Raw genomic sequence first — 14,059 nt, 5'->3', positions numbered from 1 at the left:
GGTAATGGCTAAATTCTACTCTAAGAGCAGAACTAAGTGTACAATTTTTTGGTCCAAGTATTTGCCTCACCTATATCAGCATACAGCGAGTCCCAAGGTCCCAGAACACATTTGACACAAGACTATTTTCTCCTGCATGTTGATTTCAAATGACTRAAGTTAAGTGTGTGTACTCCTGTTCCTACATTAACAGACGAAGAAAAAACACGCACTTTTCTGGACATCGTTATGCTAGCAACTACTTGTACGTACAGCTAAAAACCAGTCAGACTGTGGCAAAAACCATTCATTGGCCAGCCACGGCGGGAGAGACCCCCCTGAGAAACCCGGCAGYGCCCCTTCGCCGCAGGGCGACGGCACGGGTGGTGCTCCAGAGCTCGCTCCGAATCCCACCACGGCAAAGACCTTCACTTCTACAGCGCCTGGCCAGGTCTGCGCTGAAAACACTGCTGTAAATTCATCGTGTAACTGTGCATGCTCGCTTCAACACTTTCACATACAGTTATTCCTTTGGGGTTTTTAGCATGTGTAAGGCATTTTCTAGTCAAATTCAGTAAAATTCACTCTGTGTCTTTTTGTAGGTTCAATCTAGTCGTTGTTTATCATTAGCTTTCAATTACGATTTCAAAATTGAGGATATTTTTAAAAAGATKCAGCTCTACGGAAAAAGATACAAAAAGACACTGGAAAAGCTGGAAATCGAAGAGATAGTAATATTGCAAAGGACTAARATGTCACAGAGCTGTCTACTCCCTTAAAGTCCTGCAGCCGGGATGCCTCCCCTTGACAACTACTCAGTCAACGATGAATGAGAAGACAGAAGAGACTTAGGAAGACTCTGTAACAGTGGCCTTATCCATCGCTTCACAGGAGTAACCTACAGCTACACGGGGTTTGTACTGCTTGGCCTGCATTTTTTCAGCGTGTCCTGAATTTGTTTTAGTAAGTCAAATGATCCTGTTCCACATGTGATTTGTACAGCCCRCGAACCTGCACTGGCTCTTGCGTAGGACCTTCTGCTCTGGCCATAAACTGCATCTTGCATCCCAGGTTCAGCAGAGCATTYGCTACTCTCCTGCCGCACCCCTAAACATCTCCCCCAGCAGCYGCGGCCACGTGAGACACAGTCACTTCGTAGCTCCCCGCAACACCCTTCCCAGGTCGGCTGTTTGCCGGCCTCCTGGGCACGCACAGAAATACATCCTTCCGTGCAGCCAGCCTGGACAAACCGTGTTCACCCTAATTTATTTGGTGCACATGCCTGATTAGRCACAACTTCAGTACTTTGCCATTCCTCTTCAAATTTAAGTGTCAATCTTAMAATTATTTATGATGTGTTCGTATTTAAGCCTGTAAATTAGGACTTAAATGAAACCATTGTGATAAAATGTAAATGGCCAGATTTCCTCAAAAATACAAAAACAAAAAAAACTCCACTTTCTTCAGATAGAAACCTTTTTTAAAAAAAAAAAAAAAAARGRAAAAAAAATACTCTCTGTACTATTTCCTGAGTTAGGAAGGATCCAGACAGCTGAAGTCAAAGAGAGCCCTTCCAGGAACTTCAAAGGACTTGAAGTGCTCTAGAGATGTGAAGGTTTGATCCAAAGCCATCACCCCAAACTGCCCACCCCTTTCCACACTCCTGTCAAAGCACCACCACTCTTCAGCATTCTGAGTGAACTCCAAAATTATCTGCATTTTCCCATCAGAGCAAGATGAGTACTTCTAGTGAGCCAGCACACTATTTCTGAGAAGTGAGAGGCCTTCAGTATTTCCASAGTCCAAGAGCAGGGAGTCAAAAGGTTTGAGGAGTAAAAAAGGCTGCTTAGCTTAACACTTTCACCAACTGGAAAGTTCACGCAGTGACTGTATTACAAAAAAACGAAAGTGGTGAAAGTAGATCCCCTTTATCACGTCACTATAGCCGGTACATCCCAGAACGTCTCCAATTACCTTTTAATGAAGGACATTAGGCCTTGAGACGACACTAATAGCACATGGCTCCGTTTCCTCCGCAGCCAGGTCCCCGCTCAGCACACTGACACGCATCAGGGCAATTCCCCCTGGCTGCCAGGCACTGGCTGTAGTGCCGCCGGCAGAGAAATCCCCCGTTGCTCTGAGCTCAGAGGAGCTCAGGGGAGCTGCTGCCCTGCAGCCTGCCACTGCTGCGCCGYGTAAACGAAGTGCCCAGATCAACTAGCCCTCTTCAAAAGTCTGTCTTTATCAGGATGTTAACACTTTCCTCTGTGKGCTCAAAATCTTAGATTGGCTTTCAACTGCATCAACTGCTTTTTAATATCAGTTAGAAGATCAGACATTCTCTAATGGAGGGAGTATGCTATAAGCACTTCARTAAACCCAAACAGGAGCCCCCAAAGTTTCCTTATTTGCACAAGCCAGTGTTTCACTATGTTACAATTCAATTTTTGCTTAAATGTAATTTCCCTAGACGAAATCTTTCTAGTGGCATTTTGCAGATCAAGGAAGATGACAGAATTCTGGATCAGAGTGAAAATATATCTTTTGTTAATTTATGCATGGCCTAATTTAAGTGCTACTGTTAAGCCRAGGCTCAAGAAATTAGAAGACGAATGTCTTTCAATCATAGCTGAGGTCAGGCTGACAAACACCGCCCTGCCACGGCGCGTCACGAGGGCTGGCTCAGCTTCGGCAGCGGGGCCCCCGCGACGCCTGCCAAGAAGCACGCTGCCCGGCGCAGCCCTCGGAGCAGCGGCTGCGCAGCCTCCCACCGCTCGCGAGATCCCCATCTCAYTTCCTCTAAGCAGCATGACACAGACAAAGCCCCAGGGGGAGAAAACGCACGAGATGATCCGCAGACAGAGTCACAGAACGGCTGAGGTTGGAAGGGGGCTCTGGAGATCACCTAGTCCAGGCACTACTACTCAAGCAGGGTCACCTAGAGCATGGCAGACAGGATTGTGTCCAGGTGGGTTTTGAATATCTGTAGAAAAGGAGACTCCACAACTTCTCTGGGCAACCTGCTCCAGTGCGCAGTCACTCTCTCAGGGAAGAGGTTTTTCCTCATATTCAGGTGGAACTTCCCATGTTTCAGTTTGTGCCCRTTGCCTCTTGTCCTGCTGCTGGGCACCACTGAAAAGAGTYYGKCMCCATCCCCTTGACACCCTCCCTTCAGGTACTTGTACACACTGATCAGATCCCCCCTCAGTCTGCTCTTCCCCAGGCTRAASAGGCCCAGCTCTCRCAGCCGTTCCTCRTAGGGCAGGTGCTCCAGCCCTCTGATCATCCTCGTAGCCCTAYGCTGGACTCTCTCCAGYAGCTCCATGTCTCTCTGGTACTGGGRAGCCCAGAACTGGACACAGGACTCGAGAKGAGGCCTCCCCAGGGCTGAGCAGAGGGGCAGGATCACCTCCCTCCACCTGCTGGCAACACTCTTCCCAATGCACCCCAGGAGACCATTGGCCTTCCYGGCCACAAGGGCACATTGCTGGSTCRTGGTCARCTTGTCATCCAYCAGCACTCCCAGGTCCTTCTCTGCAGAGCTGCTCTCCAGMAGGTCAGTCCCCAACCTGTACTGGTGCCCAGGGCTATTCCTCCCTAGGTGCAGGACCCTGCACTTGCCCTTGTTGAACCTCAGGAGGTTCCTCTCTGCCCAGCTCTCCAATCTGTTGAGGTCCCTCTGAACRGCAGCACAGCCCTCAGGTGTGCTAAGGAGGCACTCTGTCCCTTCATCCAAACCACTGAGGAGTAAGTCGAACAAGATAGGACGCAGTATTGACCCCCAGAGGACACCACTATCTACAGGCCTCCAGCTAGACTTCGCCACTGAGCACAACCTTCTGAGCTCTGCCTTTCAGCCAAAGCCAAGCAATTACTGTTCCTGAAAATCACRTGTGGTCTTGGACTCTAGTCCTCAGAAGCGGAGAGCTGACCTGAAGCAACATGGAGCAGTCACACCTCTTTAAGAAGCTCTATTTACCATCTGATTTTATTTTCTCCTCCTTTTGTTCATTTTGAAAGTGACACAAAGCGGAGGAAACAATTAGGATACACAGGAATAAATTTTAATTGCTSTTCACTGAAGCCTTCTCTGCAACARGATGACTGTCCTTAAGAGCTGGGACTACTGTTCATACCCTCCAAATGAGAGTACGGACTGCTGATATACAAGAATAACCAGGCAAAAATCTGATACTTAATAAGAGAATTTCTGTAACAGCAAAAGAAAAAGCAGAGCCCTTTTGTCTCTATTTACATAAATTAAAAGGAAAGCCCCAGGCTTCCTGTAGCTGCTTCAGGCACTTGCAATTCAGAAGGAAAAAACAATGGAACACAAAGGAATGCAAGAAAACAGAGCGAGGATTAAAAACGTGTATATTACTAATTATCCGTAAAACAATACTGATGTTTTCTTGTAATGGGATGTTTGGAATCTGACAAAATTATGAGGATGTCAGACTAATTGCCTTGGTTTTGACCAGTGTTCTAGAGAAGAAACCTGATTCTCAAACTTCAGCCACTGCTCCTAAATCCTGAAGCTGAGACTTTGAAGAAACACAACATGACAGTATTTCCTAAGTGTTATCCAGTTGAGCTAATATCATTATATAGTCCCAACAAAGAAACATTAATGCTYCTATAAAGTCAAATTACAGATGTGATTCTCTGGTCTTGAATGTAATTTCTGCTTCCAGCAAATTTAAGAGTATAGCTTGGCAACAAGCCATCTGTATCTACAAAAAATAGAAAAACAGAGACCTGGGGTCATCCCAAAAAGACAGAGGCCTCAGAGATTGCTTCTAATCTCTCATTTGAGGATTTAGCACAAATGACTGGATATTTTTGCTACAAGTTTTTCTTATTTTATGCACCTTCAAGTTTTTCCTGCAAATAAAGTTAGTTCAGAGTTTTGCTCCTGATCCCGTACCCATTCTGGTTTAYTAGATACAGGCTCTTAAAAATTGACAGTGCACGTGTTTCAAGGCAATGTTTTAATTTTTAAAAAACTTCTTCCTGTAGATATAGAGCCTGAGCTGTAACAGTAACTTTGTGAGCCATAACTCTCTTGCTTAGAATATCCAGTAAGATTTCAAAATGCCATTAATATTCCCACAGAAGAACGTCTGGTTTGTTTGTTTTTTTTAATGGACTATTTACCACTCAGTCAAACAACTGTACCATTTTCCCAATTATTTGCCAATTCCCTTTTCTTCCTTTTTCTGGAGCTTAGCCTATTGGCAGACACATGGACTGAAAAGGGAAACAACTATCTAGCTACACCTGATATGGCAAATCGTATTTGACTTCGGAATTTGAAAGTTGTTTCTATTTTGTTATTTTCCTTAGGGTTACTGCTTTCCAAGCTTCCTTGGCATTTCACATGTGTCTGTGCTCTGCAGGCTCACCCCTAAGCCGCACCTYGCTTCTACAGATAGAGCTGTGCTTTCGTCCTGCACTTTAGTGGTGTGGCACATCACAACGACAGGCAAAATTACTGAACAGGCATGTGCTAAATCATTTTAGAGCTATGTTTTGGGATTTCTTCTTCTGCCTTAATCCAATGACAGACAGAGCCAACGATCTGCCATCCTCACATTATTAGGTGAAATAAATTTACTGTAATTTTCTTTTCTTTGTAGCAAAACAAATATGTAAGTGCCTTATTCTACATCCTTATTTAACTATAACATGGTGAGGAGTAACAGCCAAAAAATTATTTTTAATTTTTAAAGCAGAGACCAAGGAGCACAGACCAAATCTCCGAGAGGATGGAGAACCAAGATTCTCCTCATGTTAATCCAGAATAATGATGCATTTATATATTTTTAAGGCTTCTCAATAACAAGTGCAATGTCACCATTAAAGAGTTCAGGAGTTTCAATTAAAAAATAAATACTTCTGCAGCAGAAAATAAAATGTTAACATACTATGTATCTGCAGATCTTAGACACAAGGCACAAGAGTTTCAAACTCTGTCAGGATCACGTGAACATCCAAGACTTTTCATCTGCTGAAGGCAAGGTTAGGAAAAACATTTTACACCTCATCAGAGCATACAATTTGAACATGAAGTAGCAGCCTTCACAGCAGGCATGAGTTTGAGAGAACAAAAATTCATCTGAAAGTGAGTGTTGCAGCAAACGTTACCTTCAGAGGGACAAACTGATTTAAGCCAAATCCACTGAAATCATTTGAAGTTTGGATTTACAAGAACAATTTGCGCCCAGTAGAAGTCAGGTTCCACTGACTACAATAGCGATGCTCCTGCCGACGGCAGTGCTGAGTGTCCCTGGGCAGCAGCTTTAGAAAACTCRCTCTGAAGCCAGATTACTTTTCCCTACTTTCCTCTCAACGTTTAGATTTCAAAAAACAGCTAGAAAAGACAGTGTGGCAGCCAAAGGATGTGGCACACATGCTGCCTGCAGGCTGCCCGGGTATCCTCGGTGCATCTGCATCCTCCCACCAGATTTGCATTTTATATCCATCTCCCTGTTGTGAAGACATCTTTATCTCCATTTTCAGGCAACATCAAATGACTCATCTGTCGGAACATCTTATGAAGTTAACGTAATTTTTAAAAAATGAATCCTACCTAGGTGAATTTCTCCAAGTTAAAAAAAAAAAAAAGAAAAATGTTTTAAAAATATGTTTAAAATCTGTTGCAAACCAGTTGCCTGATTTAGGAATTTAGGACTTCATTTTTGCTCTAGACAGTTTAATAGGCTTTTAGGCATCCACATTTTGGAAAAAAATCTGGTATTTAAACAATAAAGAGCCAGRTTTAAAGCAGACTGAACCACTCAAGTACAGAATATGAATATACTACCTAATCATTTTTTTCTAAATTATTCTCCTAATATCTAAGGGCAAAATTATCCCACATTTATCTGTCTTGATTAATGTACTACCCTAAGGACAGTTGTGCAGATTTCATTAAGACTAATTATGAAGCAGGCTATTCAGAGGAATGATAAAATCTTCCTCTGATTGACATGGTGCTGACCTTCTCCTTGCATTAGCTCACTGATGGCACGGAAATATATGTCGGCCTTATTTTCCTCTACATTTCTAATTAACAACTAACAATTGCTATTTGTTACCAACTCACAATTAACAAGGACCTGCATATGCACATACATTAAATATTTCCTAACAAACTGTATGTTTCCAAAGATCAATACTGCAGTGCCACATTTCCACATATGATCCTTATAAATGGTGAAAATCATTATCTGCAAGTGATAACACAAAATTAATGAGAGTCTCAGGACTGGATGCTTTTTTTTGTTGTTTTAAACTTACATATACAGTTATTGCCTCTATTTCTTTAAATGCATGTGTGTGTGTGTATTCATACACGTGTGTGTGTGTGCGTGTGTAATATATATAGTATTCTCACCCAAGCTAGAAGTTCCACTTCTGAACTCTGTTTTTCTTCTGCAGGCAGACAAGATGACTGGTACTGAACTGCCTCCCTGCACGCTGTTCTGTGCAAGACACCTGGGCCTGGGGCCAACGTCTGAAACAGCAGAGCTGAAGGGTGCTGCCATTTCACGGGGTCCCCTCAGAAAGTATTTGCTTTGCCTATTTACGTTCTAAATATAGCAGAGCACACAGGCCATTTCCATCTCATGAGCAAGTATTCCTATTAAGAGCTACAGCTCTCTAACACTAACAAACATCTTATTGACATAAGTTAATATGCAATATTTTGCTAAGACACACTAATACTGATTTTTGGGTGCTTTCTGAGTGTAAGATTTATTAGCAGTTTGTTAAAAAAAAGAGAAAAAAAGAAATATATATATATATAGTGACTAAATAGTCACTATACTATGTATACTACTCTGTTCTGTAGGCATTGTAAGAAGAGCTAGTTAGTTTAATATTATATACATTTAAAAGGAATCAAAATTTTAAATACTATTTTTAAGGTGTACTGCTATTTTAGTAAAGAGCAAGCATATTATATCTACACTAAACTTTTGAAGTATTAACAATTTTTTTTTCATCTGAAATCTTTCAATTTCTGTCTGGACTCTCTAAGGTTAGTTTGTTTACAATCTGGCATAACACTTCCCTAAATGATGTTTTTTGCATAATATATGTGATATTGGAGAAAATGTAACAAAGTAACTACTGCATATTTAGCTCAGCACACCCACACAAATTTGTAAAAATCTTGAACACAAACAAAACTGAGTAAGTGCTTTTCTACTATTTGGATTGGACAGGGAATTCAGTGAAGAGATATGTGCCATTTTCTGTTTACTACAGGTACTTTCTTACATAATAAAAACAACCTAACTAAAACCCTCCACCAAAAAAAATCAAGTGTGCTCACACACATACTTTCCTGCCTACAGGACAACGGAGATAGGATATCTGCTTTAATGGGCAGCGATAATGCCCCAGGCTTTTACCTGGTGCTCTCCAGCCTGCAGAAAACCAGAATCCCTCCTGATCCCCGTGGGACCCTCCTGATCCCTGTGGGACCCTCCAGCACACAGCACAYGGGCAAAACAGCTAAGTCAAAATCAAACCTTTTCAAGTTAACACAAGTAAATATATCTGCTAAGCAGCACATTTTTAAATAGCATATCTGGCCAGAATTCTGTCCCAGCTTACAACTCACTTAATCACACCAACTTTACATGGACAACAAGAAGAGTATTTTCCACAGAATATTTTGAAGCAATGCAATGATGCAGTAATATTACCTGGGGATACTATCCAGAGATCTTGCAGCTCTTTACAAAGGTGGTAATTATCACCTTCATTTAAAAGGAAGGAAACTGAAGAACTTGCTCAAGGCAATACAAGAGCTAGTAGCACTGCTGGCAAGAGAAACGTTGTGCAAGCCCCTGTTCTGCATCTCCCACCCAAATCGTGATCCCAACTGCTCATCCGCTCTGCTGCCTTCTCCATTCTGTGCTGTATTTTTAAAGTATTTTAAATCATCATGAAAAGTCAGAAACCTCTGCTGATGACACTTGTTTATAGTGCTCTCAGATGGTGCTTCCCGTGGTGAACAAGACTGCATTCAATTACTTTTGGTATCTTGTTTCAGCCTTTTTTGGTTGTATCATCCTTCCAAAAAAATAAGAGACRTTTGGGTGAAGCAGTAGGGTTGCGATGCTCCGTGCAATCAAATGAGGGAAAGCAATTAAGTAGGAAATCAAACCACGAGGATACTACAAGATACTATTTTATCAGTAGATACATCATCATTCTTGCATCCTTTCACAAAAAGATGTTCTTAAAGCTCCAAAGCTAAACCCCAGTTTCAAATGCCTCAGCTGCAACGCAGTAACGCTACAACACAAGAGGCGCCACAGGCCTCCCCACCTCCAACGCCCCTGCAAAACGTGCAAGCGGGCTCGGGAGCACCCAAGCAGCAGCCAGCCCTCGCGAGGGAGGCAGCTTCCCGTCCCAGCAACCTCCGTCGCGAGCCCAGGAAGCGCCGCCGCCGCCGCCTGCCCGCGCGCCCCCTCCGCGCCGCAGCGGCACGCTCCGCGCGGCGCACACCACCACCACGATGGCCTGCGCTCCGCGGTGCTCCTTAGGAACGGCTCGCCAATTCCTCAGCAAACGGTCGTGCCTCCAAGCCAAAACTTTTCACAAAATCCAGCTGKGTTTCAGACTTCTTCTTTAGCTCAGAACACTTTCTTTAATGCCTAGAAACGTTCTGGTTTCACATTTGAAGATGAAAAACACTGTTCTTTGCTTTTTCCCTATGCATTGTAATTACAGTAACTTTAAAATAAAATACTGAAACAACACTGAAACAAAATATTTCAATTGCTCTAAGTTAAAACTCTTTGGGGTGGTGAGGCTAGTTACTTCAGATGTGAAAACATTTTAATGGCTGATCTTCTATCCTGACCTAAGACACGACAATACACATTTTTAAACTCAAAAATGTTGCAGGATTTATATAAAACCACTACAAGCCCACTTCCTGCCTAGCTCTAGGCGCGCTCATGAGCCGGCTGCTGGTGCAACCTGCAGCAGCTGGGTACAGCCACAGCACTTCCTCCTTGCCCACACAACGATGCTGGGCACGGCAAACTCCCCACGCTCGCGCTCTGCTCCCCTCCTGGGATTCAGGCCCAAGAAGAGCAAAATCACACTGCAGGAAAAGCAGACAGTCATATTTTTTTCCCTCAACTTTTGATCTTTATGACTCTACTGAATTAAGGTATTGTTTGTGGGATGGATATTTTACTTTTTGAGATGATTTAATTCATAAAAGTGAAGAGAAGGAGCTGACAATCCACATGTTTTACAACTGATCACTGAAGCTACAGCTATATTAAAATAACAGCCTCATATTTACCCTACCTAACTTGCACAGACTTCCTAAAAATCACAGTATGGCTGTTACCTCTCTGCTACACAGCTCTGCTTGCACGTCTAGAGCACCTTGCTTTCTGCTGAGCATTGTTCTTTCCTTACACAGATCTACTTGTGAAAAACAGAGGATAACCACAGAAGTTCCAAACACAGACACATAAACACACTCTTCACAAACACCCAAATAATTTACGAAGGAAAACACTTAGCACTAAGATCCACTGTCTGCTGTCCAGAGATATCAACAAGCCACTTGTAGTTACAAGATGGAAACAAATCATCACAGAGCATGTGTTTTGTGCTAGTAAAAACAAAAGAACCTTCACAGTGACTTAGCTATTTCTAAGTGAAATGCTCTTCATTCTAGCTACACACACAGAAAAATTTGGAGTCAAAGAACTAGTAATTGCAGCCATACCAAATGATTCGAACTCTGCTAGGCTTATTTTCCTCTTATTCCCTCTATTCTTTCCCTTCCCCCGAGGAAAATAACAAAACAACAATCATCAATAAAGATAATAATAATAAAAGCTCTCCTTGCTAGCAGATGGCAATTTCTCTCTTTTGGACTCCACGGTTTTTCTGGCTAGAACTCCTTCTTTCATTAACTGTATATCCTAGAAAATAATATAATATTTACTCACTTTCAATGAATCAAAGCAGGCGATTACGCGTCCATTTTCAACTTGGCAGCTTTTCGATGGATGTGCAAATTTACATTCCGTGTCTGGCCGGGAGCAAGTCCCTCTTTGGAACTCTCTACACACTTCCAGTGTGAGCCATTTTGTGTCCCGAATCGGTGTGACACTAACAGCCATGTTTAGATTTTACAGGTAGTTAAAATTTTCAGTAAAACAAACAAACAAAGAGCTGAACTGAGAAACTGGAAATGATGAAAATGTCACCTCCAGAAAGCTTTTTCCCCCACTCCCTATTTTAAAAGTACATGTAAAATTGTGTGGTCACAATATCAAGGAAAAGATTTGCCACTATAAGTTCACAGCATGAAACTGTTAATTGACAGAGGTTTTGTATTTCAAGAAACGCCAGAATTCTAAGTAAGATGAATGTTAAAAAGTGTGGCCTGGAACTAGCCTTGTGCTCTCAGTAACCCATTCTGAGTGCCAATTGGAGCCCAAAATGCAAGCATGAAAACGTGGCAGACCCTTTGACACAGAATTTCCAAGCTGCTTTCAGTAAAGTTGTCTGAAAGGTAATCTCCACACAGCTGAATTTGCAATTGGGTTTTGTGGTGCAATCGGTATTGATTAGTTTGGCATAGACAGATGCAGCAGTTTAGAGCAACAATCGAGAAAATTTTTTTTTTCCTCTCCTTGATTTTCTGGCAGAAGATATCTTACTTTCCCAGGAAACTTTTATTTTTATACTAAAGCAGCCTATGGCAATGCCTGATAGAGCTTTTCTCTTGATTATAAGTAGAAATGGGGGTGTCTGAGCTAGAGGTGGAGGGTGGATGTGCTGTCGTCGCAGTCTAGCTGGCAGCAAGCAAGGCAAAAAGCAGAGACTGCTCTAGAAGCGGTTCCAAGCAGCAGAGACGTCAGGAAAGGCACTTCTTAGTACCAACCTGTAGAAAAAACAGATACGTTAAAATTTACCGAGCAGCATTTCACCAGTGTCCCACAGCATTACCGCCTTGCCATGTGATCCTACAGCACTACACAGCATTACAGCCTGCCTGCTTCCCTTGCACAGCGTACTTACAGTGTAGCATATTGCAGCCAGCCATCGTAGATTTATTAAAAAAGGGGCCGTTTTCCCTTGTGAAGCAATGCATGATAGGGAGATAACCAATCACAGATAGTGTTGCAGCAATATTCTGGGCAGAAAGCCAATAGTGTGGGCTGTCTTATGAAAGGTCGCGCCTGTCAGACATTCATTACTATGCTATAAGCACAGAAAATGTCCATCAGATGTGACTTATTCCACTGCAAGAGGACGAGCATGTGGGTTTTGAATTTACCCAACATGCAGTGAGTGGATTAAACCATGTTAGTTTCCAAAGCGCTCTCCCTGGTGAATCCCTGCGGAAAAAGCGAGCTCGCACGGCTGCGGCTGGCTCTCCCGCGGCTCTGCCTCCCGCACCGCCGCCAGCACAGCCGCCTGCAGCCTCCGCGCCCAGCGTGCCGCCGGAAAGGGAAAAGGGGTGTTCGCAAATGGTACGTTCTCCTGACCTATCCAATTCACTTCCTTCTGAACCCGAAAGTCCTGCCTCCGCACAGAAACGAGCTCGCTGCGCGCGGCCGGACTCTCCCACTCAGGCAGCCGACGCGCTGTCAAGGTAGCGCCGGCAGCCGCGCGGGAACAAAGCGCGCTTTATTCCCACCTTCCTCCAGCGGCAGCCAGCTCACGCGGGGAGCATCGGCGCTGCAGCCTCGCCRCGACAGCTGGCAAAACGCACAGGCGCCCCGGGGAGAGGGCGAATCCAGCACAAAACCGTGCTGAACCGCCGAGCAGGCAGCACAAGGCGCTGCAAAGACACGGCTCCCCATCACACCAGCGGCTGGCCCGCRGCCCAGGTGGAGAGAGGTCTCTGCTTTCGCAGCCCCGCAAAGCGCACATGCCACGGCTGTTCACGGAAATGGCTACGTTTACAGGGGAGACACCACGACGTTTTCTCCCAGCAAACCTGATGGCTTTACAACTGCTATTTGTACAGTCAAAACAACTGCAGCATGCCTCGCTGCTTGGCAGGGAGAACACGAGCTTCAATCCAGTTAAAAAAATGCATTAAGACTCTTTTGTTACTGCCTGATGTTAAGCAGCGTGGCACAATCTTTACATTTAAACAAAGCCTCTATTTCTTAGGTATGTTTATTTGTTTCTCTCAACAAMAAATAAACTTGACTATGAAATGCTATTTATTCAAATGAGCAACTGAGGCCCCTGGGTGAAACCTCTGACCACTGTAGACAACTGCTGAGTCAGATTAAAAATAAATTCATTAATGTAGTAATTTACTTGCGGGGTACCATAAACTAATATTAATCTTCAATCATTTAAAACCTCAGAAAATAACACTACTGCCTATGTGCAGCTGCTAGTTTTCAGAGGACAATGTCATTAGTCAGCAGTTTGTTTTCTTCCATTAATACATTGCAGGTGAACCAAAATTCACATGATAAACAGCTTTTGTTTAAAAAAACCCTAAACACTTAAAGTTTAGAAATAAGAGAGTACGTATTTTCCCCTCGAAGGCCAAGGTGTGGTGGGCATTTCCTCTCAGAAAGTTTAAACGCGCAGCTCCGCAGCAGCAGTTTGGTGCCACTCGTGAGCAGGATGCAGTGACAAGCAGGGACGGTCCCCGCCACGGGCACGGCCGGGTGCAGCGAGCGCCTCCCGGGGCAGGCCGGCGGCGAGGCCCCAGGCGCGGCGCGGCGCTCAGGCGGCTCCTCGGCTGCTGCGGCGCTGCTCCGGCCTTCGCATACTACTGTTTATTTTCCTTTCTCCAAAGCAGTGTCACTGATACTGTTATCAGAGGCACATCTTAGGAAGTGACGTTTGTCAGCGTGGATGTAAATCAATACACAAAGAAAAATCTACAACAGGTCATTTTCCAAGGATATYAAGTGATGATAACTACAAACTACCAAAGAAATCGAGCACACCTAATGCAGCTGATAAGATTATAACAGACACTGTGGCTTACCTGCTAACCATGCCATGCTTTGCACACCCAGCTAGGAAACGAGCAACGCAGGGCGCA

The 14,059-nt window shown here is 43.8% G+C and overlaps 1 protein-coding gene across 5 annotated transcripts in view; it reads right to left on the bottom strand.

The window, feature by feature from the left end:
• MBNL1 (muscleblind like splicing regulator 1) overlaps positions 1-14,059 on the bottom strand; it is a 115,367-nt gene that overhangs the window by 83,564 nt on the left and 17,744 nt on the right. The window contains exons 1-2 of one of the 5 annotated variants that reach the window (XM_085302854.1): positions 12,058-12,317; positions 10,980-11,920 (exon numbers count right to left, since the gene is read on the bottom strand). The exons of 1 other annotated variant lie outside the window; for it this stretch is intronic. In XM_085302854.1, the coding sequence (XP_085158980.1) occupies positions 10,980-11,153 (174 nt within the window). In that variant the 5' untranslated portion in view covers positions 11,154-11,920; positions 12,058-12,317. Of the gene's footprint in view, positions 1-10,979; positions 11,921-12,057; positions 12,318-14,059 lie in introns of those variants that run through there. 3 more of the 5 variants (XM_085302855.1, XM_085302852.1, XM_085302853.1) reach the window with 3 other exon arrangements.

This window comes from Rhea americana, unplaced genomic scaffold (assembly GCF_003343005.1).
Source record: "Rhea americana isolate MKP2758 unplaced genomic scaffold, rheAme1 scaffold_193, whole genome shotgun sequence".
Lineage (NCBI taxonomy): Eukaryota > Metazoa > Chordata > Aves > Rheiformes > Rheidae > Rhea > Rhea americana.
This window is presented reverse-complemented; position numbering and strand designations above follow the sequence as displayed.